We start from the raw sequence: 27,199 nt of genomic DNA, 5'->3' as shown, positions 1-27,199 counted from the left end.
ATGATTGATCCATTGAAGTTGTTCATGGAACACATTGAAAAAACTCAAATACTTTCTGGTAAATACGTCAAGATCCACGCATATCTTGTCTCTCTCAAGGAGGAGAAGAGTAAGATCATTGATCTCGACCTTCCTACCTCCAAACAATTCTTGGATCATGGTAATATATATTCATTTTTTTTTGTCTAACTAATATGTATGGATCCTAATCATCAATCGATCATTTTATATAACTATCAAGACTCTTGAGGTGGAACATGATTTAGTTTTAGAAAAAATAAAGAATAGACTGAATCAAACAGGAATTACCAATGTTGACGTGTTGCCGGAAGAGATGATAAGAGTCTTTCAGAACCCAAGCCTCAACCAAAATAACACTGTGCCACAAGCACCACAGGTACCGATGCAGAGTCAACAAGGGTTTGTGCAACAAGGGTTGGGGAAACAAGGCTTGGGACAGCAAGGATTGGGACAACAAGGACTAGGACAACAAGGACTGAGACAACAAGAGTTGGGACAACAAGCGTTGGGGCAACAAGCGTTGGGGCAACAAACTTTGGGGCAACAGGCGTTGGAGCAACAAGCGTTGGAGCAACAGGCGTTGGCAGTCTGGGCGATGGGGCAACAGGCGTTGAGGCAACAGGCGTTGGGGCAACAGGCGTTGGGGCAACAAGCGTTGGGGCAACAAGCATTGGGGCAACAAGGACTGGGGCAACAGGCGCTGGGGCAACAAGGATTCGGACAACAAGGATTGGGGCAACAAGCGTTGGGGAAACAAGGGTTGGGGCAACAAGCGTTGGGGCAACAAGGGTTGGGACAACAAGGGTTGGGACAACAAGAATTGGGGAAACAAGGGTTGGGGCAACAACAACCACAAGGATTTCAACAACCACAAGTTAACCTAAGCCATTTGCAACAACAACCGCGAGGATTTCAGCTGCAACAACAGATGATGAAACAAAATCATATGCAACAACAACAAGTATTAAAGCAATCACAAATGATGAAACCAAGTCAAGTGCCACAACATCAAGAATTACTGCAGCAAGTAGGGCAACAAGTATTCGGTCAACACGATGAGGAGAAACGTCCTTTGTAGTTTGGTTTCTTTCATGATGAGGAGAAAACAAATACTGGTTTTTTTTTAAGGCAACGAGGATTACTGCAACAAGTTATTTTGTTCTCTTTCATTTACTCGTATGTTTTACATGTTTTGATATTTAATTAAAACTCTTTCTATTCCAGTAGAGAAAAAGTTTTTTTGTTTGGTTTAACCTGATTCGAACCTTTTTTTTTTTGCATAAAAGCCTGATTCGAACCTTATTACAACTCTTATGCGTTATCTGAATTTGCTTGCAAGTGCATCCTTTTGAAGTGATCTCAATATGTTGTCTTTTTGGTATATAGTGGCGAAACTAGAACTACGGAGGGGTTCCTTATAAGTTATGCTTTCAAGGCTTTGGTTCATAGTATATGGAGAGAGCAAAATGCACGAAGACATGGTGAGCAGCCAAAGGATGAGAAGAAGATATCCAAGTTTGTAGATAAGTTGATTCGACTGAAGCTTTTGACAGTTAAAGGGACGGGGAAAGTATATCTAGAGAAAGAGCTGAGTGCTTGGTCCGGTACAAGAATAACATGATGTAAGGAAGTTAATCTTTTCATGTTTTGATTTTATAGAAAAAGTAGTTTCTTCTACATACAAAAAAAGTAGCACTTGATGTGACAAAGTTTTTGATTGAATAAAATATTAAAATTTTACATTCATATTCTAAAAAAGAAGAAGACAAAACTAGAAGGGAAAAGTGCCAATTTCGACTCCAACTATTTTAGTCGTGCCAAATACGACCCGAACAATTGATCAGTGCCAAATACGACCTCAACTCAATTATAATTCGAAAAAACTACCCGAACTTCTTAAAACGTGCTTAAATCTACATTGACTCTAACAAAAGTTAGTCAATCGTTAACAAGATAAAATTTTTGATATACGAGGAAAAGTGCAAATTTCGACCCCAACACTCTCAGTCGTGCCAAATAGGACCCGAACAAATGGGCAGTGCCAAAACCGGCCTCAACTTAAGTATAATTTAAGAAAAACTACCTGAACTTCTTAAAAGGTGCATAAATCTGCATTGACTCTAACAGAAGTTATTCAACTGTTAACAAGATAAGAAGACGTCCTTTATATATACATATATATATATATATATATATATATATATATCTATTTTAAAAAAAAATATGTTCATTCCGGAACTCAAACCATGTTGTGATACCCTTTTAAATGGGCACACTAACAACTAGATAAAAGTAATTTTTTAAAATACTATTACAAATTTGAAATTATATAAACTACTATTATTTTTTATCTTATCCAATTTAAAATTTTGGTGACAATTTTTTCTGATTTATATAAATACATTAACATGTTTTTCTTATTTATCATATCTTTAATAAAATTATATCTTACTAAAATATAAATAATAAAATATTTATTATTATACGATCTTAAATATGCTTAAAACTTTGAATTTATTTATACAATTTTCTTATATAAATTATTTTTAATTTTTAAAATTAAGTGGAAATTTTTTTAGTTTCCAAAGTTGATATTATATATTTTGATATTTTGTTCAAAAATGTTAAGAGGTCTTTTACCTTTCTTTCACTAAGATATGTTGTACAAAATATTAGACAAATTAAACAATAACTAAAATATATAAAGCAATCACCAAAGTTTTAAATTGGATAAGATGAAGAAGAATAGTATTTTATATAATGGAGAATTTCAATTTGTAATAATATTTCAAAAAATTATTTTAGTCTAGTTGTTAGTGTGCCCTTTTAAAAAGATATTCCAGCACGGATTTGAGTCCCGAAATGAACATATTTAACAAAAAAATACATATATCAAAACAACGTCGTCTTATCTTTGTTAAAGGTTGATTAACTTCTGTTAGAGTTAATGTAGATTTAGATACGTTTTAGAAAAATTGGATAATTTTTCTTAAATTATAATTGAGTTGAGGTCGTTTTTGGCACTGACCATTTGTTCGGGTCTTATTTGGCACGACTTAGAGTGTTGGGGTCGAAATTGGCACTTTTCCTCGTATATCAAAACGACGTCGTTTTATCTTGTTAACGGTTGACTAATTTATGTTAGAGTCAATGTAGATTTAGGCACGTTTTAAGAAGTTCGGTTAGTTTTTTGAATTATAATTGAGTTGAGGTCGTATTTGGCACTGATCAATTGTTCGGGTCATATTTGGCACGACTGAAATTGTTGGGGTCGAAATTGGCACTTTTCCCAAACTAGAATGGATATGTACTGAGACCCCAAACTAATTGTTTAAATCATTTCCCTTTTTATTATTGTAGTACCGAAAACAAGAATCTCATCATTTTTTGCGTTAATGATACCAAACAAAACGTTGTTGTAGAGACGTTTCTGCATTTTCGAAGTACACAGTTAATCATATATTAAGATACGAAAAGCTTGCTTTACAAGGTTTTGCCATTTAAGCTGATATAAAATATGGTTACCGGTTGGTTAACGAACTCTCATCAGCCTATCAATGCACAGTCATAGCCTTTCACAAAGCTTATAGTCAAATCTTTACAAAGAATTTTGCCTATAAACAAGAAATAATGATATTATTATTCTAAAATTATTCTGCCATAGAGGACCTATATGTCGTCTTAAGAGTTTTTTTTGTACACTATATATTTTAATTCACTGGATATATATTTTCTTTTTGTCAACAACTAACTAATTTATGATTCGATTCTTTAAGAAATAGCTCCCCACCCAAAGCTGCGAAGTCATCAAGATTCAAGGTTGAGACGAAAAAAAGGAAATAATTTAAAAACAATAAAAATAATAATAATACTCCTATACTATAAATACTAGTACTGGGGTTGAAAGAAAGAATAAAAGCAAGACGGGATCAAATTTAGGGTTTCTTAGAGAAAAGCTTACAAGGTTTTTTTCTAAACTTGTATAACTTTAACGATGAATACTTGCACAGGGCCATCATCATCATAGACCTAATTGTTTTTTCTTTTGAATATGTAAACATAGACGACCTAGCTAGGCCCATAGCAGCTAAAATTATCCGAGAACGTTCTTATTAATCGGAGATTGAAGACTTAGTATCAACGATGAACAATTGCACATCACCATCACCATCATCAAACACGTATTCCCTCTTCCTTTCCCTCTTTTTACCTATTTGTTATGATTTTTGTTGTTAAATATGTAAACATTGACCACCTAGCTAGGCCTCTTGCGGCTCAAATCATCCGAGAACGTTCTGATTTTAGTCATCCAGGCGTTTGAAATCATGATATATTCGCCCAATTAATATCATATAACTTGTACAAAATCATTTATTCTAACCTCTGAGCATTCTAATATATAGTGCTCCCACGCCACCAACGAGTGATCCATTGAAGTTGTTCATGGAAGACATTGAAAAATCTCAAACGTTAACACTTCATGGAAAATACGTGAAGATCCATATGTATCTTGTCTCTCTCAAGGAGGAGATGGGTAAGATCAAGGATCTCGGACTTCCTAACTCCAAACGAATCTTAGATCATGGTAATATTCATTTTTCGTTTAATTCACAATATAAGGATCATCATGATCGATTGATCATTCTATATAAATTATATTTTGAATTATTCTACTGATTTGAGAAGTAAAATAACTATATATAACTAACCCGTTTTCTTTTTTTCTTTTCTTGATAGCTATCAAGACTCTTGAGGTGGAACATGACAGTGTTTCAGAAAAACTAAAGAATGTTACGAATCAAACAGGAGTTACAAATGTGGGCGTATTTCCGAAAGAGATGATAAGAGTCTCTCAGAAGCCAAGCCTAAACCCAACTAACACTGTGCTACAAGCACCACAAATATCGATGCAAAGTCAACAAGGAAAATGGCATCGCGGATTAGGGCAACAAGGATCAGTGCAAGCAATAATGCAACAGCAAAGGTATCAAATGTTACAGCCACTACAAGAAAACACGCCGAATTCCGACGAAGATTCCGACGGACGTCAAAGGCGTCGGACATTTTGGACGGAATTCTGACCGATTTCCGACGAAAACAAAAAATCTGAAGTCGTCGGAATTCCGTCGGCTAATTCCGACGAATTTCCGAGAAAACAAGGGTCGTCGGAATATTCCGACCACTTTTCGACGACATTCCGATAAACAATATAACCGTTGTAGTCGTCGAAAAGTCGTCGGAATATTCCGTCAAATTTCCGACGATATTCCGATGAAAAGATATAACCGTTACGGTCGTCGGTATTCCGTCGGAATTTTCCGACGAATTTCCGACGAACCAAGTGACCGTTGCCGACAAATATATATGACCGTTTTATAGCCGTTCGAGATTGGAAAATACTGACGAAATTCCGACGGAATGCTTTATATCTGTCGGTATTCCGTCGGAAAGTCGTCGGATGTCCGTAAGCAATTTCCTATAAATGCAACCCCTCCTCATTCAACTCATTCACACCTCATTCTCTCTTCTTTCTCTTTAGTCATAACAATTCCGTGAAAATCATGTCTTCAGGAGCTTATTATCGTTCATGGATGGATAAACCTCATTTGGATCCCAACACTAATTTGCTTACGGAAGAATACGTTCAAGGGATTGGAGAATTCATGAGGCTTGTTCAACAGCAACCGGATGCAAAAAGTGGTATGTTAAGATGTCCCTGCTCTACTTGCAATAATAATAAGGTTATAAAAGAATTTGATGTTTGGACTCATTTGTATATGAAAGGGTTTTCACGTAATTATAAAGTTTGGTACCTTCATGGGGAAACTGGTTATGAATATGGTAGTACTAGCGAACCTCAGCCTGTTAGTGAACTTCAGCCTGATATTAGGTTAGAAGAACCTAGAACGGATATAGATTATGGTGTAGGTACTGAGCAGATGGTACATGATCATTATAGAGGGGAAGAACCAAATCCCGAATCTAGGAGATTTTTTGATATGTTAGATGCAGGAAAACAACCTTTATATCAAAATTGTAGAGATGGTCATTCAGTCTTATCATCTGCAACTAGATTAATGGGTATTAAGACAGACTATAATTTGGCTGAAGAATGTATGGATGCGATTACTGATTTTGTCAAAGGTATTCTACCTGAGGATAACCTTGCACCGGGTTCATACTACGAGGTTCAGAAACTTGTAGCCGGTCTTCAACTACCGTACGAAGTGATAGATGTATGTATTGACAACTGCATGATCTACTGGAGAGCGGATGAGACACGAAATGTATGCAAATTTTGTGGGAAACCTCGTTATCAGGAGACGAGAGGAAGAGTTCCGATCCCGTTCAAAAGAATGTGGTATTTGCCTTTGACGGAAAGATTGAAGAGGTTGTATCAGTGTGAGCGCACAGCAAAAGCAATGAGATGGCATGCAGAGCATTCCACAAATGGTGAGATTAGACATCCTTCAGATGCGAAGGCTTGGAAACATTTCCAGTCAACATATCCAGAATTTGCGGAAGAGAGAAGAAATGTTTATCTTGGATTATCTACTGATGGTTTCAGCCCGTTTGGAAAGCATGGAAGACAGTATTCTCTATGGCCAGTTATCGTGACCCCGTACAACTTACCGCCGAGCTTGTGCATGCGACGAGAGTTTTTGTTTCTCTCAATTCTCGTCCCCGGTCCAGATCATCCTAAAAGATCACTAGATGTGTTTCTTCAACCACTGATATATGAGTTGCAACAACTATGGGCGCACGGTTTTGAGACATACGATGTTTCGTGCAAAGAAAACTTTCAGATGCGGGCAGTACTTATGTGGACAATAAGTGACTTTCCAGCATATGGTATGTTATCTGGATGGACAACACATCAAGCAAGGCGACAACAAGAGCAACAGCAGCAAGGGTTACTGCAACCACAAGTTATGAAACCAAGTCAACTGCAACAGCAAATGATACAACAACAACAACAAATGATACAACAACAACAGCAAATAAGGCAAGCGCAAATGCAACAGCTACTGCAACCACAAATTATGAAACTGAGCCCAACAATAAATGAACCAAGTCAACTGCAACAACATCGAGAATTACTGCAACAGTTAGGGCAACAAGTATTCGGGCAACAAGAATGAGGGACAAGTATAGTTTGGCTTTTTAAAATTTTTAATTTTCTATTAAGTGCCTTTTGAAGATTTCCTTATGAATATCCTATTGGATGATACTTGTCTGTGAGACTCATTAAAGGAGAGAGAGAGCTATTAGAATTGGTTAAAAAAAAAAATTCATTTACTCTTTAAGTTTTTCGATGTTTTGATATTCACATTGTCATTCGAAACTCACCATCTTCAGTCATCAGAAACATATAGTAGGACTTTTCATTTACTTTTTGCTGATAAACTTGAGAGGTTAGTAATTTAATTAACACTAGGAAACTAAAAGAAGTTTTAACTAATTAAGTACCAACTGGTTGGTGGTTAATGGTATTGAGAATGTGTATTTAAAATCACTAGAAACTAAAGTTCGGTAGAGAGCAATATCATTTGACAATGTAATTAATCTGTTTATAGTCTTTAAAAAGATGTTTACACTAGAAATATGATTTTTTTCAAATTTTGACTGGTCTATGATTGAGCAGTTTTTCTTTCATTTTTTTATGGATTGCATATCTATCAATTAAGTGACATGTAATAATATAAACTAGATTAAGATTTGCATCTTGCGCGGAATGAACATCGTATATATATATATTATTTTATGTATTATATGTTCTTTTATATATTATAAAATAATGTATATATATATTGAATATTGAAAAAGTCAGTAATTATTACATATATAATAAACTAGTGTGAATACATAAATAAATTTTATTAATCCAAACGATCACATTTTTTGTTTTCTATTTTATATAATTAAATTTACATAATATATACATAGATAAGTAGTATATTTTAAATATTAATATATTTTTAAATGATGCGTTCTACTTATTTGTATCTTTTTATAACAAAAAGTTTAAATCGCTAATAACAAATTTTTATTGTGCAATGTTTTTGAAAGTTTTAGTAATTTACAATTTTTATAAACATTCAATGCAAATTTTAAATATTGAGTTGTCAGTATGTGTTCAAAGATTTTATCAAAAAAATTGTTCAAAATAAATTTTAAAATTAAAATCTTTATGCATTTTATATGGTATATAGTTTAGGGAAATTCTCTCAAATAGTCCTTTTTAAGTTTTTATTACAAAAATAGTACTAAAAAAATAATATGACCAAAATAACACATTTTTGTTTTGAAAATTTTAATTTTATTTTAATTTGAAATCCTATCCTCAAAACTCCACCTCTTAAGTCTAAACCCTAAGTCTAGATTAGTTAACCTTTGGGTGTAAATGCATATTTACTCTTTAATAAAACCTATTTTGATCATTTTCTTATTTGAAGTCTATTTTTGCGAAAATAAACTAAAAAAGGCTATCTAAGAGAATTTTTCTATAGTAGTTTAATTAAAAGATATTAATATATATAAGATTTTCTACTTACATGATTTTGTAATAATTTGTATCTTTTCATAAATAAAAAATTAAATCATGGATCATAAAAATTTTAATGTGAGATATTTTAAAAAGTTCAAAATATAACTTAAGTTAAAAAAAAATGATAGAAAATACACTAATTTGTAACAAATCTTTATTATTCAATATGATTAATTGTCATATATATTTTAGTCACATTAGGTAATTTCATAATTTTTATTTAAGAAAAAAATTGAGAACATTAATAATTAATTTATGGTTAGTTTAATAAAAAAATATTATATATTTAGATAGAGATCAACTTATTTCTCTAAAGTTTTAAGAATCATTATGGTGATGACACATGTCTACCTCAAATATTGTAATGCTTTTCTTTTAATATATATAGATGATAGATGATTTTATGTTTTTAATCTCTTTTAGGAAGAGAAAATTAAAAGTTATTAAAAATTAGTAAAAGTACAAAGTCAAAGCTAGAAGCTAGTTTTTCTCGTTACAAATCCATAATTTGCGCGAAAAGCCAAGGGCTTCAAAAAAAATCGTTGTTTTATAACTATTAGAGGGGAAGTAGTAAGAAAAAACTAGAGAAGAAGAAATCAAATCCACAAACAACAAAAAAATATATTAATTTTGTTAGATTGAAAAAATATAAACACCAAAAAAATATTAATTTTGTTAAAGAGAGTTTTGCATAGTGAGTGGAAAATGGCGCAGATGCACCGAGAAGATGTTGAATCCGTCACGGCGGATAAGAAAGTATCAGACGGAGGAGGAGGCGGCGGCGGCGGATCTTCCGGCGCTCAGGCGTCATCGTTCAAATTCAACGCCGAGGCACCGGAGTTCGTACCGCAATCGCGTGCCGCCGTGGCAACACCGCAGGTTTCTCCGATCTCCGGTTACTTTTATCCTTGCTTTCACTACAGCGACGGAGGAGGGACGGCGGTCGGTACTCAGGCGTCGGATTGGTTCTTCGTCGGAGGAGGAGATCCTGCTCAGCATCCACACGTTCACGATCCGGCGGCTGCGTATTACGTTCCGAGTCCGGCGGTTCAGTTTCCGGTGAATCAGAACTCTTCTCCTTCTTCTTCGTTGCTCTCTGATGATCTCCGCCTTAAGATCGTCAAACAGGTTAACACTTCTTTTGTTTCCCGCGTTATTGTTTTTTACTTAATTATCGTTTTGTTTAATTGCAAATGTTTTTTTTATTTTTGTTATTTAAAAAATGAAATTTAGATGGCAAATTATGTGTTAAAAGTGTCATTTTCAATTTTTATATGTGTAAGTGTTTAAATTGATCATAAATTTTTCAAATATATGCAGTGAAACTTGATGTTTTGATGTCAAATCTATTCAATGTTCGGATTAAATGTCAATATAAATTATCAATATAATTATGTCATGAGATCATATTTACAGAATTTTTTTATAAATATTGTGTTGATTAATTGGAGTAGCTGCAGATAATGATGTATCAAATAAGATTAAACCGACGCTGGTTTAGCCTTTCAATTCAATTTCTTGACTCACAAGAAACTAACTATGGTTTCAAAGTATAGGTTGAGTACCAGTTCACGGATATGAGTCTCTTAGCTAATGAGTCCATCTCAAAGCACATGAACAAAGACCCTGAAGGTTATGGTAAGCCTTCAGTTTTCTGAAACAACTTGTAATTAAATATATATTCAAAACGTAGTTTTGTTTTTACATTCATATGTCTCTCTATTTAAAACCAGTGCCAATATCTTACATTGCTTCGACCAAGAAGATCAAGGCTTTAACGAGTAACCACCACTTAGTTTCATTGGCTCTACGCTCCTCCTCTAAGCTTGTAAGCTTCTTTCTAGATACCAACATGCTAATCATAACATCTTGAGTATATATACTGAGAGATTTTTTAACAACAAAATGAAGGTTGTGAGTGAAGACAACAAGAAAGTTAAGCGTAAAGTTCCATTTACTGATAGAGACAGAGAGGATTTGCAGGTAACTAATCACCACGAAACCCTTCATTATATTATATATATACATATTAACTACTTCTTGTTTCTGTTTATTGCTCTTCAGGGCCGGACCGTTGTTGCAGAGAATCTACCAGATGATCACTCCTACCAGAACCTTGAGAAGATCTTTGGAGTTGTTGGAAAGTAAGAAACATTCTACTCCATATACTTTCACTTAAACATGCCTTTTTTTCTAACCAAACAACAAGTATGAATTTGTTTCAGCGTTAAAGCGATTAGAATCTGTCATCCTCCAGAATCAAACTCCTCTCGTCCAAAAGGAGATTTCTTGATGAGCAACAAAGTAAGTAGTACCAAGACTTGCTTCTAATAATTTCTTCTGTTTCTTGAGCTTTTCATGGACTTAAAAGATTGTTTTTAATCCAAAGATTCACGCACTGATCGAGTATGACCACACTGTTGTCGCGGATAAAGCTGTGAGTTCATCTTTTCTTTCTTTCACACGTTCATCTTTGATCCAAAACTCATTAGTTTCTAAGATGTGTCCATACCAGGTGGAGAAGCTGAACGATGAAAGAAACTGGAGGAAAGGACTTCGTGTGAGGCTGCTTCTTAGATGCTCGGTAAATCCATTACACACTTACGATGTTTAACAACCAACATATATTTCTCGAAACTACAAAAACCCTCTGAGATTAATTTGTATTTTTACAGCCCAAATCAGTGCTCAAGCACAGAAGAAACTTTGATGGCATCCTCATAGATGATGAAAGTCCTTATGAATCTGGAGAAGACTCTCCACGTCTCCATTTAACCGAGCATCAGCTTGATAACGAGGTTAGTGTTGCTTAATCCCTTCAAATTAAACCTTTCCATATTTAAAAAGGAAAACAAAAACATTTCTTGGTGTGCACGTTAGGGTGATGAGAACACTCTTGGAGGACTGTGGGGAAAAGGGAGAGGAAAAGGAAGAGGACGGTCTCCAAGAAGCTATGTGGTAGGAGGAGGAGAACGTAGCTTCGGGATCGGGATGGGACTCAGCCTCGGCCCAATGTCACCGAGCCTAGGTTTACACGGATCTTCGTCTCCAAAAACAGCAACAAAGGGACCAAGGATGCCTGATGGTACAAGAGGGTTCACCATGGGACGTGGCAAACCCGTCAATCTCAGTCTTATCTAACAATCTCTAAGTGAAGGACTACTACTATTTATTATTATCTAACAGTCTTTAACCAAATAATACATGTGGGTTGGTTTCTTGAGATATGAGTTCACAGAAGCAAGGACATGAGTTTGGGATGATGAGGTAACTATATAGTGTTTGAACTGAGAAGGCATGGTGAAGTTTTTTGAGTGTTTTTTTCTTTCTTTTTGCATTTCTTTTATTCTCTAACTTGGGCAATTTCTTTTGTATGTTTTGATTTATTTATTTCTTTGTGAGATTAACTGAATAATGAAGGGTTTATAGCACAAGGACTGCAACCCTGTTGTGTAATCATTCTCACCTATTTATTTTGACTATATGTGACTCGAATATTGGTTGTAGAAAACGAATCACTATTGCCATTAAATGAAAAGACGAATGATCAAGAAATATGAACTAAATCAAACACGAAACACCAATAACCAGCGTCTTAGTCTATACAGATGTACTAAAATGGGAAGATGAACATAAAAATACGCAACTTCTAAGATCTTGTAATATTCGGTAATCAAATCAAGAGTTAGTGAGAATAAACTAGAGATGTGGACCAGTTAATTCTTCTTGAAGATGCTGATCGATCTAATAAGCATTTGAAAATTGAAATACATCCTGTCCAGATACAATGAAGTTGTTGGGTTACATTACATATATCAACTTCTTCCAAGAAAAAGAGCAGATATGTACATAGTACATACAATCAATTAGTGATACATATATTTGTTAAGTTATCTTGATTTTGAGAGCGAAGTTATTTGATTACAGTTAGCTAGAGATAGATTTTCAAATCAAGCTTCTTCGCTGACTATATGGTATTTACTAACTAGAGAAGATAGATTAGAAAAAAAGATAACTATAAATGTAAATCCATGCAGGGACTAGGGACTATGATTCATGCTTGATAGATAATCTTTAGTAAATTATCTACAAAATTACAAACTTGTTATATACCGCCAACCACATGCTAGCTATCGTTCTGAAATTGTTACAGTGGACCACTTTTTGTTTCCATTATATATATTTTTTTTAAAACTACTTATGTGATAGCCCTTAACCCATAAGCGAATTAAACGCATGTAGCTTGGTAACTTAGCTTGGGATTGTTATTGTTGTTTGCGAGTTTCGAATTCCGTTTTTGGGTCTATTTCTTAAAAGATACGATCCAACAACTATATATATTGTTTTCGTCAAAAAAAAAACAACTATATATATTGTCAAATATTTAACAAAGTTGAAAAAAGCTATATATATATATAAATTATATTTACATAATCTCTTTGGATCATCTAGATGTGTACTCCCTCTATTTTCCTAGTAATGATTTTTTTTTCAATCTTTCATCACTACATTCTTTTCTGAATCTCACTTTCCCCATATATTAAGAAAATAAATAAAATTTGAATACGTGCATCATTTTGTATGATTAACTAATTTAAATAAATTGTATCAATAATAATTCCATAAATTTAGTGATTTTAAATTGATAAACAATATGTTGAAAACTTATAAATATTTTTAAACAGTTTTTTATTTTATTTTCTGGAAACAGTATGATTAGTATTTATTACTAGATTGAGAAACGGTTTTTATTTCTTATCATTTCTGTAAGATTGTTTTCCATAAACACTAAGATCTACACAATTCACCAATTTATGTGAAACTTTTTAATGGTTTGATATTCCTCTAAATAAAGTATCAAAATACAAAAGACAAAAAACTATAAGGCCCCCACAAAATAAAAGACAAGAAAAAAGACAAATATTTAGTGATAAATTAAACCGAAAGTAAAACAAGAAAACAAAACAATTTTAATAAAATTTTCAAAAACAAAAACACGTGGCAAAAAGCAACTAAATCTCCACCAATCCACATCTACTACCTTCATCAGATCAACACACCCGCAGATTATGCCATGTGGCCTCTCTCTCCTCTACAGCTCACTTCCTCTCTCTAAAAGACCAGACCTTCAATTCAATGTCTTTGCTGTGATTCTCATAAAGCTCACTGTCCCAATTCTTCTTCTTCTTCTTCTGCCTTTTTGATTTTTCAAAATTAAATTTCTTTTTAATTTTGCTGTAAACCGGAGAAGACGATGGGAGGTTGTACCTCCAAACCCTCCTCCTCCGTGAAACCCAAAGACGCGTTCCCACAAAATGACGATTCTACCCCTGCCCATCCCGGCAAATCACCGGTCCGTACCTCAACCGCCGTGAAGTCCTCTCCTTTCCTCCCATTCTACACTCCAAGCCCCGCCAGGCACCGCCGGAACAAGAGCCGCGACGGAGGAGGAGGAGGAGAGAGCAAGAGCGTCACCAGCACTCCGCTCCGTCAGCTCGCGCGTGCTTTCCACCCTCCGTCGCCAGCGAAACACATCCGGGATGTTCTGCGGCGGAGGAAGGGGAAAAAGGAAGCTACTTTGCCGGCGGAGAAGAAGCAGACGGAGGAGGAGAAGGAGAGAGAGGAGGTGGGGCTGGACAAGAGATTCGGATTCTCAAGGGAGTTTCAGAGTAGGATGGAGTTAGGGGAAGAGATTGGGAGAGGGCATTTTGGGTATACTTGCTCTGCTAAGTTCAAGAAAGGAGAGCTCAAGGATCATGAGGTTGCTGTTAAAGTCATCCCTAAATCTAAGGTCAAGAACTTTACAACTTAACACTTAAGTTCTAACTTCTAAGGTTTATCCTATTGCTTCAATTGGCTTTAAGTTTGCATGCTGTTTGATGTTTGGTGAGGTGTTAGCTGAAATTTGATAGTTCTACAGATGTGTTGGTCTCTTGTTTGTTAGATGTTGTTACCCTATGAACTTATTGTCTTCATAGGCTCTCTTGATATGTTCTTTTCTTCTCTATGAACTTACTGTCTTTCTTGTTGGAAAATTAAATGGAGTGCGACTGTTATGCTTTAGAAATTAATAGAAGAAAAAAAACATGTTTTTTGAATTCGGATTAGGTTGTAAAGTTTTTTGATAAGTTTTATATGTTTGTCAAAGGTGAAGATTTTCAATGGTAGTAGATGTAAATTTTGCTGACTTTTTTCCTGGTGCAAAAGTTCTACACGTTATAACTTGGTCAATAATTCATTGGAAGCATAGTCATTTTTGTGCTTATGTCATCAAGGAAATGAAGAAGTATCTATTGTCCTTAATGCAATTTTGTATCATGCAATCAACTTATCTGACTTCTGAATTTGTTAGAGTGTTAGCTTAATCCATAATAGACTGTTGCTCATTAGTATTTGGTTTGGCAGATGACAACTGCAATATCTATAGAGGATGTAAGAAGAGAAGTTAAGATCCTGCGGGCGTTATCTGGACATAACAATCTAGTACAATTCTACGATGCGTTTGAGGACAATGCTAACGTCTACATCGTTATGGAGTAAGAACACATTACTATCATGCTGCATACAATGTTTGAATCATCTAGATTTTAGTTATATATACAGGAAAATAATCTACTATATCTTCAGATTCATATTTTCTTGACTTGCCTTACCTCAAAAAAGATTCAGCCGTTTCTAAACAGTTACTTTCTTGGAACTTTCAGGTTATGTGGAGGTGGTGAACTCCTTGACAGAATACTAGCAAGGTCTGCTATTAAAAGAAAGAGATTCATTTGCCATGAAACTTGTTATGTTTTGGTCTGACTATGTCACATTCTCTTTTAGGGGAGGGAAATACTCTGAAGATGATGCAAAAGCAGTGCTTACACAGATCCTTAACGTTGTAGCTTTCTGTCATCTCCAAGGAGTTGTTCATCGAGATTTAAAACCAGAGGTGAACCTCTATTCTCATCCTCTAAATTCCCTTTTAAACCCCACATAAAGATTTTGATTCCAAACTTCCCATTTCATGTAACAGAACTTCTTGTACACTTCCAAGGAGGACAACTCTCAGTTGAAAGTGATAGATTTCGGTTTATCAGACTTTGTCAGACCAGACGAGAGACTAAACGATATAGTGGGCAGTGCATATTACGTAGCCCCTGAAGTTCTACACAGATCTTACACCACGGAAGCGGATGTTTGGAGTATAGGAGTCATAGCATACATTCTCCTATGTGGAAGCCGTCCCTTTTGGGCAAGAACTGAATCAGGGATCTTCAGAGCAGTTCTTAAAACTGATCCGAGTTTTAGTGAACCTCCTTGGCCTTCACTGTCCTTTGAAGCTAAAGATTTTGTTAAACGGCTATTGTACAAAGATCCTAGAAAGAGAATGACAGCCTCTCAAGCTTTGAGTCAGTAACTCCACAATCTTTCTTTGGTTTATCTTCTTTTTTATATATATTCTGATGAGTGCATTTTCACAGTGCATCCATGGATCGCGGGGTGTAAGAAGATGAATATCCCATTTGATATTCTGATCTTCAGGCAGATGAAAGCATATTTGAAATCTTCTTCTTTGCGCAAAGCTGCTTTGACGGTACATTTTTTTCTTGCAATCTTTACATTTGTGTTATCTAGTTTTGGTGTTGGTCCTAACGCATATACTCTCTCCAGGCTCTGTCTAAGACATTGATTACAGATGAACTTCTTTATCTGAAAGCACAGTTTGCGCTTTTAGCACCTAACAAAAACGGCCTCATCACTCTGGATAACATCAGATCGGTATGTACCTTCTCTCTTGCTCTCTTAACCTACAGCTCAAAGTTTGATTCATTTTCTGTTGGACAGGCACTTGCTTCAAATGCGACAGAAGCAATGAAAGAATCAAGGATACCAGACTTTCTTGCATTGGTATTGTCCTGCTTTTTCTTACAGCTCTTCTTGCTTAAATCTGTTTGGTTAACAAAAGGTTTGGTGTGAATGACACAGTTAAATGGACTTGAATACAAAGGGATGGATTTTGAAGAGTTTTGTGCAGCTTCCATTAGTGTTCATCAGCATGAGTCGCTTGATTGTTGGGAGCAGAGCGTTCGCCATGCTTATGAGCTCTTTGAGATGAATGGAAACCGAGTTATCGTCATCGAAGAACTCGCTTCCGTAAGTTTCTCATTGTCCCTTTATATTCACTTGCCAAGTGCTAAATGGAACATACGTGTTTTTGTAGGAACTCGGTGTTGGATCATCGATTCCAGTCCATACCATCCTACATGACTGGATTAGACACACTGATGGGAAGCTAAGCTTCTTGGGTTTTGTCAAACTGTTGCACGGTGTCTCTACTCGACAGCCTTTAGCTAAAACACGGTGATGGGGGCGTTATGACAGATCCAAAAGCATACATAGGGAATGGAGATGTCAAAGAACTTTACTGATCTTGTTATGGAATTGTAAACTGGAATTTGTATTAAGAGACTCCTTCATTACCAAGTTCATAGTGTTATAAAGAAATGCAAAAGTTTCAACAAAAGAAGACTACTGTTAAATTCAGACACGCCTTGAAAGTTGTAATCAGACAACAATCCATAGTGATGTTTTTAAAAGATTAATGGAAGAGAGATTCTGAATCCTTCAAGTTGAAGCTAAAAAGTTAAATCTTTCTCTCAAGAGGATTGAATCTACAAATGACACTTGAGAACACATTCTTCTTGCATGATGATAACAATGACAAGAAGTTTCAGCTCTTGACCAAGAACTGTCATGTTCATGTCTTTTTTTCCACCTTGAAGAGAGCCTCTGATGCAAATCATCAGCCAACGCTTTTCTCAAACTCTGCCCATACTAATAGAACTGCCTCTCACTCTCCCGAAATTTAAAGGGGTCACGTGACCCCACAGGTGGTCCCTTTGTCGAGGGTTAAGCTATGAGCTGTATTTATAGTGGAGCTGTTGGGAGAATTTAAAGGTTTTAACTTGCACGGCGAAATTATCTTAACGAGAACAAACCATTATGTTAGTCTTCAGACAAGACACCAGTAACCAACATGTTTCAGTCTATCAAAACCAAATCAAATCTAACAAAATTCTCTTTTTCGACTACAAGTTTTTAGCATTTGATTTATGTGTTATGAATCACAGAAGGCTTAAACCACTATGATCCATGAACACTTCGAGTCTCTTATTCTCTTCAAGTCTCGGCGGGGTAGTTGTTGGAGTCGTGGTGGTTAGCGTAGCCTCCGTTGTTGTAACCTTGTCCTCGCGAGTATCCTCCATTGTCTCCTCTCCACTGCCACAAAGTAGACAACACATTAAGAGAGATAGATAGAGTCGATATTTATCGAACATGTGCGACATGAAACAAGAACTTGACAGGAATGGGAACAAGTTTTTTTAAAAATCATTTTTAAGTCGTACGAATATGGGGAACAAGAAAATCAAGAGTTTGACCATGTTAAGGGAAGTGACAAGTTGGGTGTTAGATATTACAACTTGTAGAATCAAAAGAGAAAACGAAGGGAAGAGCAAGATAGATTCCACCACCAGCTATTTGCCTATTATCTACCACTAACTTTAAGTTTTATTATATAATGACACAACTAGGATTAGAGAAACCCCTCTTGACAAAGTTTGACCCTCCCAAAATAATTGATGTTAGTCTACAGATAGAAAAAAAAACATTTACCTGCTTGTTCGGGGTTCTTCCCCAAGAGAGCCTGACAGTGTTCTTGCCGATGACTGTCCCGTTCAAACTCTGGATTGCATCATCAGCACTCTTCCTGTCACAACCAAAGGCAGCAAGTAGCTTTGAGATTAAACATTGGGTTGGCTCAGTCTTATGACTGACAAGCCCACACTTCTAGGTAAAAGACCGCACCTGTTAGAAAGTTGGACAAATCCACATCCTTTGCCTAGTGGGATCTTCACTGAAACAACCTCGCCAAATTGTGTAAAAGGTTGTCTGAGGTCTTCTTCTGTAAGATCAGGGTCAAGTCCGCCAACGAATATCTGCAGTAGATAAAAGAGAAAATGAAACAGAGCTTGAATGATGCTAGCCGAGGGAAAAGCTCTGATAACTCACTGTTGAGTTGTTTGAATCACCATCAGACTGTGACCCATGAGCGGTGAAACCATTTGCTCCATGTCCTCCAGCCACTATCACAGCTACTCCAACCAAAACATAAAACTTTGTTGAATGTTAACAAGAAGCATTATTATCTTTATAAGATATGTGTAGTCACCTTGTGAAGAATGTTGTTGCTGATTAGCAACAGCTCTTTTAGGAGTCGCAACACCAACTCTCATCTGCCTGTTGGAACACAAAGCTCCATTCATCTCAGTCAAAGCCCTTGATCTCTCACTTTCATCACCGAACCTAACAAAACCGTAACCTTTAGATCGGCCAGTATTGGAGTCAATCACAACCTTGGCGCTTTTAACAGAGGGATATCTCTCAGCAAACAGCTCTTGCAACATACTATCAGTCACGTCCGGAGACAAATCTCCAACGAATATGGACAGCTCAGGACCATTCTCTACTGCTCTCTTCTCACCGGTGCTAAAAGACGCCCAGTTTAGACGGAAGGCTTGCTCAGAGTTTGGCATTATAGAACCACTAAAGCTCTGGAGTACCTCTTCAGCTGCAGCACGTGTAAGAAACTCAACAAAACCGTATCCTTCTGACTGAAGAGTCTGCTTGTTACGAATAACTTTCACAGAAGAAACCTAAACACCAGTAAAAACAAAACAGAACTGCATTAGAACAAATATGTAAGTATGATTAACTGAAAAAATATTATCAAATTAATAATCTTTTTACATGTTTTATTATTTTCTCCTAAGCAAGAAAAGTTCATCTCAACATGGCAACGTAGTACAATACTTTTTGCCTAACGAAGTCTGAAGGTGTCATGTCATTTTCAAGTCAAATAATATTTTTCCATTACCATATTTGTTTCTTCTATGAAAAATTCAATAAATAATCATTGGATCTTATCCAATAAAAGCAGTTTCAAAAAAAAAAAAAACTTGCCAAAAAAAAAAAAAGTCCTTCGATAGAGACAATGAATCAAAACCAAACACACAAGAAAACATCAAGAACAAGACCAAGATCTGGAAACTAAATCACTTTTCACACGTAACAACCATTCATTTATTACCTCGCCGGTGTGAGAAAAGCAGGTGTGGAGATAAGTCTCGTCCATCCAATGAAGAAGGTCACCAACCCATAGAGTCTTGACGTCTTCTCCAGATCCACCACGCTCATGTGGTGGCTTTTGGTGGTTGTGGTGTTGCTGATGATACGGTGCGTATTGGAGGTGAGGAGGGTGGTGGTGATAATGACCACCGTGATTGTAAGGAACGTATTGGTGAGGATACATCATCATATGCTGCTGCTGATGTTGCATCATCATCATCGCCGCCGCGCCTGGATACTGCATCATCCACTGTTGATGCTGCTGCCACTGCTGAGGCGGCGGAAGAGTCGTTTGGGGAACCGGAGGCGTGGCTGACGTTGAATCTGAGCCGTTGGTTGTCTGCATCTTTAAACAAAGTCCGGATCCGATCTGATATCTCCGAGCTAGATTTTTTCAGAAGCTTATGTTAATCTTTCTCTCTGTTTCCCTCTCCGAGACCGAAGTGGCTCTAGAGAGTTGTGGTAGTGGCGGAAAGTGAGAGAGAGAGAGAGATTTGGTCGTGAAGGGAGGCGGGGAGAGAGAGAATGAGAGAGATGAGTTTGTGGGTTTAAGGCTGAATCTATGGGTCTTTGGGAAGTGGCCGAAACGTGGGGCCCATTTTTTTACCCAAAGCCGTGTTTGTGTTTTTTTTATTGGAGATGGACGGCTCTGATTCCACCGCGTTTTTGCCAGTTGCATTTATTGTTTTGTAGTAAAATTAACTGATTTGTTTAAGGGTTTATTGGCTTAATAGCCATATTTCATAGGAAAATCAAAAGAATAGACATGATTTTGATGTGTTCAAAAAAAAAAAAAAAAAAAAAAAAAAAAAAGACATGATTTTGACAGAATGTAGTGATTGCTTTTTTACCATCATTCCAGCCGGTTATACCCTTGTTGGTAACAAGTATCCGGTTCATTCACATAAAGAAAACGACGTGGTCATTTTGTGAACCATAGTAACACCTCTTATAATACTGAAAGTATGTATTTGTGGTTTTTTTAAAGAAGAAAAAGCCATCCACGTATAACTTTATTGATCACATACATAAGCATCAAGATTTATATTCCATATCATCTAAGTTTTATTCCATATCAGATAAAAACTAAACTCTAAAATCTAATCACTAAACCCTAACCCAAATATAAACCCTAAACTCATATATCAAAATCTAAAAAATACATAATGATACGTAACATTAAACTAAATTATGTTATATTAAATTATATTATGTAATACACCAATATATCACCAAAATTAAAACACATGGTATGAAAGTTCAGAAGTGTTCTATTCCATATCCAAACAGAATAGAAACAAGTAATGTTTTCCCCATGGTGAACCCAATATTCCAGAAACTAAACCCTATCCAATTATCACGAAACCCTACACGAAAAATATAAACCCTTTTAAATACTAAATCCTAAATTCTAATCACTAAACCATAACCCAAATATAAACTCTAAACCCAAATATAAATATTAAACCCAAATAGAATGGAACAAAATAAATAACATAGTACATATTAGTGAAATTATGAAATGTATACGATTGCATGTAAGAAATGTCTATGATTTCATGAAAAAAGTTGATGTTGACCCCAACCATACCCTTTCATCTTCTAAATACTAAACCCTAAACCATATTCACTAAACCCTACACCCTATTCACTAGATCCTAAACCCAAATATAAACTATAAACCCAAATAGAATGGAACAAAATAATAGTATGTTATATATTGGTGAAATTATGAAATATCTATGATTTCATGGAAGAAATTAAAGTTAATGCTTACCCCAACCAAAACCCCTCACCTTCTAAATACTAAACCCTAAATATGATTCACTAAACCCTAAACCCAAAAATAAACTCTAAACCCAAATAGAATGGAACAAAATAAATAGCATGGTATATAATGGTGAAATAATGAAATGTCTATGATTTCATCGAAGAAGTTAATGCTGACCCCAACCATATCCCCTCACCTTCTAAATACTAAACCGTAAACTATATTCACTAAACCCTAAACCCAAATATAAACACTAAACCTAAATATAAACCCTAAACTCAAATATCAAAGTATAAAAAATAACATATATTATGTAAATTAAATTATATTATGTAATATTAAACTACACAATCTAGATCATAGTACAATATTTACTTGTTCAAAAACTATATTTCTAAACAAAATAAAACATTCTTTAGTAATCATCAAATGGAATGGAACATAATAAAATAGAAAAGTAGCATAATATATTGTATTTCATAACAGGAATAGAACAAACATAATACATTTATATTCCATATGCGAATAGAATAGAACAAAATAAACAAAAACTGTTTATCTTCTCCGATCAATTTAAATCATCCACGACGACAAAATATAAGTGTATCTTACGATATTAGTGGAGATAATACATATAACCGCATCAAGGAGACAAATTTTGTTGTTGATACAGTAAATAGAAGAGAAGAACATACGGTGGTGACACGATGATGGTGTCGTTCGTATAGATGGAGGTGATCAAATCTTTTGCAACCGCTGCGGACTTAACGGGTTGTTGGAAGGCGCCGCTGCGGACTTAACGCCGCCGATTGGGAGCCGATTTCAGAAGCGGAGTTGAGACGGATGTTTATAACAGTGAAGGAGATGTCAAAAATGGAAGAGATACAGACGGAGGCGACGGGGTTACTCCACTCGGTGCAAGAGGATGTGGAGAAAGGTAAGCCACAATTTACTGTTTTACGCTTAATAATTAACACTAAAAATTATTTTTTGTTTTGCAGGTTTCACCGGTTGACATAAGGGGCAAAACAGTATTAATATAGAAAAGTAACGACGTGTATAGATCTGTTAGGGCAATTGTGTAGATAGTGAATTAGGCGTTTTTGTGTGGCTATAGAGCCTAATTTCCCTTTGTTTAATCATACTCACGAGGATTGGGTAGTTTCTGCAAAATAATTTTACACGAATAAACTTTTGTTTATTTCGTAAGGAGCATCAATCTCAAAAACTTGTTTTTTTTTAGTTAGGGAATCCTAAAGTCGCCGATTAAGTATTGGGCCTAATAAAAGAAATAAAACAAGGCCCAATGTTTATAAAATATCGGTCTACTACATTCTGTGATATTTTTTTGATTTCAACGACTCGAATGATTTTATTACTGCATGGTTCTGCTAAAGTCAGTATGCGATTATATATGAGAAATTCTCTAATATTTTTAATTTATCTTCACAAAAAGTAAAAGCCTTCAATAAAGAAAATGATCAAAATAAATTTTATTAGAAGGTAAAAATACATTTTTTATCCTAGAACTAACTAATCTACACTTAGAGTTTAAAGTTAAGGTGGGATTTTGGAAATAGAGTTTCAAATTTTAGAAAATAAAAAATAAATATTAAATTTTCAAAATAAAAAATGAGTTATTTTGGTCTTTTTCTTTTTTCAATGATTATTCTTATGATAAAAACTTGAAAAATGTTATTTGAGATAATTACCCATTATATATATCTAAAGATTTCTCAAATGATCTTGTAACTGCATGGTAGCTGGTCCTTTTGCCAATGGCGGTATACGACTTTAAAATAGTTAAGTAAACTTATTGGAAGTCTAGACATTCCATGATCTGATAGAAGTGTAGTCTAAGTTCGAGAAAAACATACAGTAGCAATACGTAAATTATACAATTATAACTGCAAACATCCTATCAGCTTTAATTACAGTAAGTTATCAATCTCATTTATAAAAAATACATACAACCAATAAGAAGGATACATCGCATATATGGCGCCCTATATATACAGAATACAATCCAATCCTAACAAAAATTAAATAGTAATTCTGAAGCAAATATGACGGCCAATAAATATGTGTGACATTTTGGCTGTTTTAAGATCTCATGATCATGTGATGGTGTAAAAATATAAGGCTTCGTTATAAGCTTCTATAAAGTGTCTGTAAAGGTGTGAACTTTAGGTATCAAATCAGCAATAGAAACAAATGTTGAAGAAACGCCATCTATTTTCACATTCCCAAACTCATTCCTCTTACCATTCTTCTCTGCATTACACGTCCATACCTATTTGTTTTATCTACACATACAAAAGTTCTAGGAGCACCTTTAACGCTGAACAATATCTAAAAAAATAAAATTACTACTCCCTCTGTTTCAATATAGATAATGTTTTAGAAAAAGTATTTTGTTTCAATTTACATGAAGTTTTAAGGTTAACTTTAATTTTATTGGAAAATGTTCAGCCAATTAGATTTTACCGTATTTTTTATAATTGGTTAAATGATTTAATAACTATTTTTTAAAAACTATTTTTTAAAAACTATTTTTTATTTAAATCTAACTTTTTTAATCTTTGTGCACTAAGACAAACATCAAATATTATAAAACGGAGAGAGTATTATTTTATTTATATGTTTGTATTTTAGTTTTCTTTAATCAGTTAGAATTTTAGTTAACTGACTCTTGGATATCAAATGAATAGTAAGTATCTAAAACCCTGTAAAACAAGAACTTTTCATTAGTCTCTTTTCTACTTTTTTGATTAACTCATTTATTTTTAAAGAGTAGGACCTTGGTTAGAAACCACCGTTAAAGATGCTCTAACTGTATATACAAACACAATTTATTGTTTTACACACACAAGAACACATACAAATATTCTAACCACGTACACAAACACAAATGTATGGTTTTATATTCATATTTTGTGTAAGTCCCAATATCTGCAGTTAATTTTTAACTGCAAAAGTCTACATATGTATAACTAGATATGGCTTCACATGTTTACAAGTAAGCATACAGGTGTGGTATTTCATTTATTTATTTGAAAATAAGAAACTGGTGGTGAGTGTATATGATGATGATGATGACGATCCGGGACGTAACAAAGGAGACAGGGTGGACGTAGAAAAGGACAGTTGCATTTGCATGATCACATTTTGTAAAATCCAGGCAGCTTAACGTCGTCCAAATGGACCGATTCTGCTAAGATATTATCTGATTTGATACCAAACTGTAATTAAATTAATAAAACGCGATTGTTAAATGCTGGGACAGAGGCACGTGTAGCCAAGACTGTAAGTAAAGAAAGAAATGGTAAAAAAGCATCCCAACCGATTCATGCAATGATGAGATTTACCTTTTCTTGCTCCCTACGATTTGCTTCCCCCTCGTCCTTCAATTTGCACAATTATTTTCTTATTTTACAGAACCAACAAACTAAACGACAAAACATACGCAATAATTACAAATATAGTTTTCAATTGTCATAATCTTATTATTTGGAAATCACTAATTGATTACGGTTAAACTTCATTTGGAAAATTACATACACAACATCAGTTAAGCTAATTTTGGTCTTATCTAATGAAAGCCAAAATGTTTAGTGGTGGACCCACTGTTTAGAGGCGAGGAGGAACGGATCCATAAACAAAAACCAGACGAATATTCCGCAATAATAAAAATGAATATTAACGAGAAATATATCGAAAGTTTTGTAGACAAGTACAGACCAACTGTATGTCTGTATCGTCATTTCATGTGCACATTTCCTCTTTTTCCCCATTTTTCTTTTATAATAGTAGTATATAAAACCTTAAAACTATGAAACATTTAAATAATGGTTTCTTGGGAAAATGTAACAACAAGAAAGACACGAGAACAAATGTTGAAATAAAACATTTGTAATAAGCATCCAATGTCCTAAACGAAACAAGAACCAACTTTCCTTATTCATGCAAATTTAAAAACCTGAGTCTGTATGTCATTAATTGCCTAAAACCATGTACCATACTCACTTGATTTACTAAAAAAACAAATGAAACATGAGAAACCCACAATAATAAATAAAAAAAAGCAAACGCCAGAGAAATTTCTATCTTCTGAAAAAACCATCGTAGTTACTTGATCAAGATCCGAAACTTCCGATATAAAGGTTGTATTTTTCCTTTGTTTATACGAACGGCTAAAAACTGATTTACCAAAAAAGAGCTGTACAAGTGGAATATAAGTAGAAAACAACCTAATTTTATTTTTCTTCCTCCACATGCTTTCATGGCTTGAGTCGATCCCACATGTAACGACCTTGAAGCGGTTTGTCATTGACGATATCGAAGTTGTACCTGCGTGCGTGTCAAAAAGTGTTCGTTAGGATCCTCATTTGCTAAACTACGCGTGCGTAGGATCATCATCTCTTATCCTGCGCAGACATTCTTCTTCCCAACGTTTTTGTACGGACTCGAAGAAAACAATCCCCCAAACCCCAAAGCGGCGCACACGTGAGAGAATAAGAGAAAAGGAAGACGCGGACTCACTTTTCTATGAATCGCTTCTGTTTATCCTCGCCGCCTTCTAGCTCCGATAAGAATGCTTCGATCTCCTCCGCCGTCGGAATCTTGCTCACCTCCGGTGGTTTATTATCCCTCTTCAACGCCGGCGATGATGATTCCATTTCCGTCTCTGTTGTTTCTCCCAAAGCCTCGCTCGCTGTATCCTGAACAAACATAACGAACAAACGGAAAGAAGATAAATGGAGATTTAACAAAGACGAGAAGAGCTACGGATTCAAGAAGCTTCACCTCCAGATCTGCACCAGAGGTTGGATTGTTCCTCACGGTTTCGTTCGATTCACTGCTGAAACAGCCGGAGCTGACGATAGAGCTTTTATCATCGTCGTCAGAGGTGACAGAGCATCTACCTTGAGATGAAGCTACGGAAGGAGAGGGAATCGCGAGGACGACGGCATTAGAGTCGGCTGAAGAATCATCGAGCTTCTTCTTCTTCTGGAGCGGGGAGACGCTTGTGCTTGAAGCTTCAAGCTCTCGCGATTCTCGCTTGCTGTTGAGATTTCTCTCGCTCATCTTCTCTCTCTCTGTGTGCGGACTTCTCTGCTTCTTTCTATTTTTGGTTCGCTTCTTATTAGAAAAAAGCAGAGGAGATTTTGGTGGGAGAGAGAGAGAGAAAGAGAGAGGAGAGTTGAAGGGTTCATGAGCCGTTGATTATTTCAACGGATGAGATTTTTTATTCCTTCGCGAGGGGACGGAGTTTATGGTTGTAGTCCCCGTTTCGAGTGTGACGGAGACTTGTAACGGCGCCGTTACGGAGTTTCGCTTTAAACGCTGTTGGGTTTCGGTTTCGAAACGCGCTTTCTTTTATATTTTGCCGTTTTTGGCTTCCTTTCAAAAACAATTAAAACGCAATCATGTTCTTTAGTTATGACGTTGTGGAAACGTAACAATAATCATTTTTTTAGAAGAAAAAAATATTTAGTCTCGAACGATTTTTTTAAAGGTCAAATATCACATGCACATAGAGTCTTTCTCAACCAAGCCAGTGCTTCAACGGATTCAAGGTTTTACCAGTATTTTCTTTCGGATTTTACCGTTTTTAATGTATTTTACCAAATTTTCAAAATAAAGTTCTCTTTAATAGAAATTCAAATTGAATTACATATTAGATC

The 27,199-nt window shown here is 35.3% G+C and overlaps 5 protein-coding genes across 6 annotated transcripts; 3 read left to right on the top strand and 2 right to left on the bottom strand.

Moving 5' to 3' along the window:
* LOC125608676 (mediator of RNA polymerase II transcription subunit 12) lies at nt 1-1,099 on the top strand. The gene is made up of 2 exons (XM_048779118.1): nt 1-160; nt 303-1,099. The coding sequence occupies exons 1-2, from the start codon at nt 1-3 to the stop codon at nt 1,097-1,099; spliced, it is 957 nt and encodes a 318-aa protein (XP_048635075.1).
* An 8,039-nt stretch (nt 1,100-9,138) lies between these two features.
* On the top strand, nt 9,139-12,064 carry LOC106345229 (la-related protein 6C). 2 transcript variants are annotated; one of them, XM_013784460.3, is made up of 10 exons: nt 9,142-9,697; nt 10,126-10,207; nt 10,303-10,397; nt 10,481-10,552; nt 10,634-10,713; nt 10,795-10,873; nt 10,959-11,006; nt 11,085-11,153; nt 11,245-11,367; nt 11,450-12,064. In XM_013784460.3, the coding sequence occupies exons 1-10, from the start codon at nt 9,275-9,277 to the stop codon at nt 11,708-11,710; spliced, it is 1,332 nt and encodes a 443-aa protein (XP_013639914.1). In that variant the 5' UTR covers nt 9,142-9,274; the 3' UTR covers nt 11,711-12,064. The 2 variants fall into 2 exon arrangements, with proteins under 2 accessions (XP_022575308.1, XP_013639914.1); XM_022719587.2 differs by having other exon boundaries at nt 9,139-9,697; nt 10,481-10,713.
* Nucleotides 12,065-13,632: 1,568 nt separating this feature from the next.
* Nucleotides 13,633-17,177, top strand: LOC106451906 (CDPK-related kinase 2). Its single transcript, XM_013893888.3, has 10 exons — nt 13,633-14,360; nt 14,975-15,105; nt 15,274-15,315; nt 15,395-15,503; nt 15,588-15,963; nt 16,036-16,148; nt 16,226-16,333; nt 16,400-16,462; nt 16,541-16,708; nt 16,776-17,177. Exons 1-10 carry the CDS (start codon nt 13,824-13,826, stop codon nt 16,917-16,919), a joined length of 1,791 nt encoding a protein of 596 aa, XP_013749342.1. The 5' UTR covers nt 13,633-13,823; the 3' UTR covers nt 16,920-17,177.
* A 356-nt stretch (nt 17,178-17,533) lies between these two features.
* Nucleotides 17,534-20,434, bottom strand: LOC125608524 (polyadenylate-binding protein RBP47B-like). Its single transcript, XM_048778940.1, has 6 exons — nt 19,704-20,434; nt 18,786-19,269; nt 18,626-18,708; nt 18,422-18,552; nt 18,230-18,323; nt 17,534-17,833 (listed from the first exon to the last, which is right to left on the bottom strand). The coding sequence occupies exons 1-6, from the start codon at nt 20,085-20,087 to the stop codon at nt 17,735-17,737; spliced, it is 1,275 nt and encodes a 424-aa protein (XP_048634897.1). The 5' UTR covers nt 20,088-20,434; the 3' UTR covers nt 17,534-17,734.
* Nucleotides 20,435-25,640: 5,206 nt separating this feature from the next.
* On the bottom strand, nt 25,641-26,957 carry LOC106345227 (cyclin-dependent kinase inhibitor 6-like). The gene is made up of 3 exons (XM_048778939.1): nt 26,319-26,957; nt 26,055-26,233; nt 25,641-25,862 (listed from the first exon to the last, which is right to left on the bottom strand). The coding sequence occupies exons 1-3, from the start codon at nt 26,598-26,600 to the stop codon at nt 25,793-25,795; spliced, it is 531 nt and encodes a 176-aa protein (XP_048634896.1). The 5' UTR covers nt 26,601-26,957; the 3' UTR covers nt 25,641-25,792.
* Between the last annotated feature and the right edge of the window lie 242 nt (nt 26,958-27,199).

Source organism: Brassica napus, chromosome A5 (genome assembly GCF_020379485.1).
Source record: "Brassica napus cultivar Da-Ae chromosome A5, Da-Ae, whole genome shotgun sequence".
NCBI classification, from domain to species: Eukaryota; Viridiplantae; Streptophyta; class Magnoliopsida; order Brassicales; family Brassicaceae; genus Brassica; species Brassica napus.
This window is presented reverse-complemented; position numbering and strand designations above follow the sequence as displayed.

What these genes read in the sequence shown, in the direction of transcription:
- LOC125608524 (XM_048778940.1), bottom strand. Translation starts at nt 20,087, where the DNA reads ATGCAGACAACCAACGGCTCAGATTCAACGTCAGCCACGCCTCCGGTT. An exon ending in GCTTTTCTCACACCGGCGAG is followed by an intron (nt 19,270 to 19,703) that starts GTAATAAATGAA and finishes ACTGGTGTTTAG; the next exon opens with GTTTCTTCTGTGAAAGTTAT. An exon ending in GTGATTCAAACAACTCAACA is followed by an intron (nt 18,553 to 18,625) that starts GTGAGTTATCAG and finishes TATCTACTGCAG; the next exon opens with ATATTCGTTGGCGGACTTGA.
- LOC106345229 (XM_022719587.2), top strand. Translation starts at nt 9,275, where the DNA reads ATGGCGCAGATGCACCGAGAAGATGTTGAATCCGTCACGGCGGATAAG. An exon ending in CAAAGACCCTGAAGGTTATG is followed by an intron (nt 10,208 to 10,302) that starts GTAAGCCTTCAG and finishes ATTTAAAACCAG; the next exon opens with TGCCAATATCTTACATTGCT. An exon ending in TACGCTCCTCCTCTAAGCTT is followed by an intron (nt 10,398 to 10,480) that starts GTAAGCTTCTTT and finishes AACAAAATGAAG; the next exon opens with GTTGTGAGTGAAGACAACAA.
- LOC125608676 (XM_048779118.1), top strand. Translation starts at nt 1, where the DNA reads ATGATTGATCCATTGAAGTTGTTCATGGAACACATTGAAAAAACTCAA. An exon ending in CAAACAATTCTTGGATCATG is followed by an intron (nt 161 to 302) that starts GTAATATATATT and finishes TGAATCAAACAG; the next exon opens with GAATTACCAATGTTGACGTG.
- LOC106345227 (XM_048778939.1), bottom strand. Translation starts at nt 26,600, where the DNA reads ATGAGCGAGAGAAATCTCAACAGCAAGCGAGAATCGCGAGAGCTTGAA. An exon ending in CCTCTGGTGCAGATCTGGAG is followed by an intron (nt 26,234 to 26,318) that starts GTGAAGCTTCTT and finishes ATGTTTGTTCAG; the next exon opens with GATACAGCGAGCGAGGCTTT. An exon ending in CAGAAGCGATTCATAGAAAA is followed by an intron (nt 25,863 to 26,054) that starts GTGAGTCCGCGT and finishes ACACGCACGCAG; the next exon opens with GTACAACTTCGATATCGTCA.
- LOC106451906 (XM_013893888.3), top strand. Translation starts at nt 13,824, where the DNA reads ATGGGAGGTTGTACCTCCAAACCCTCCTCCTCCGTGAAACCCAAAGAC. An exon ending in TGCGCAAAGCTGCTTTGACG is followed by an intron (nt 16,149 to 16,225) that starts GTACATTTTTTT and finishes TACTCTCTCCAG; the next exon opens with GCTCTGTCTAAGACATTGAT. An exon ending in CTCTGGATAACATCAGATCG is followed by an intron (nt 16,334 to 16,399) that starts GTATGTACCTTC and finishes TCTGTTGGACAG; the next exon opens with GCACTTGCTTCAAATGCGAC.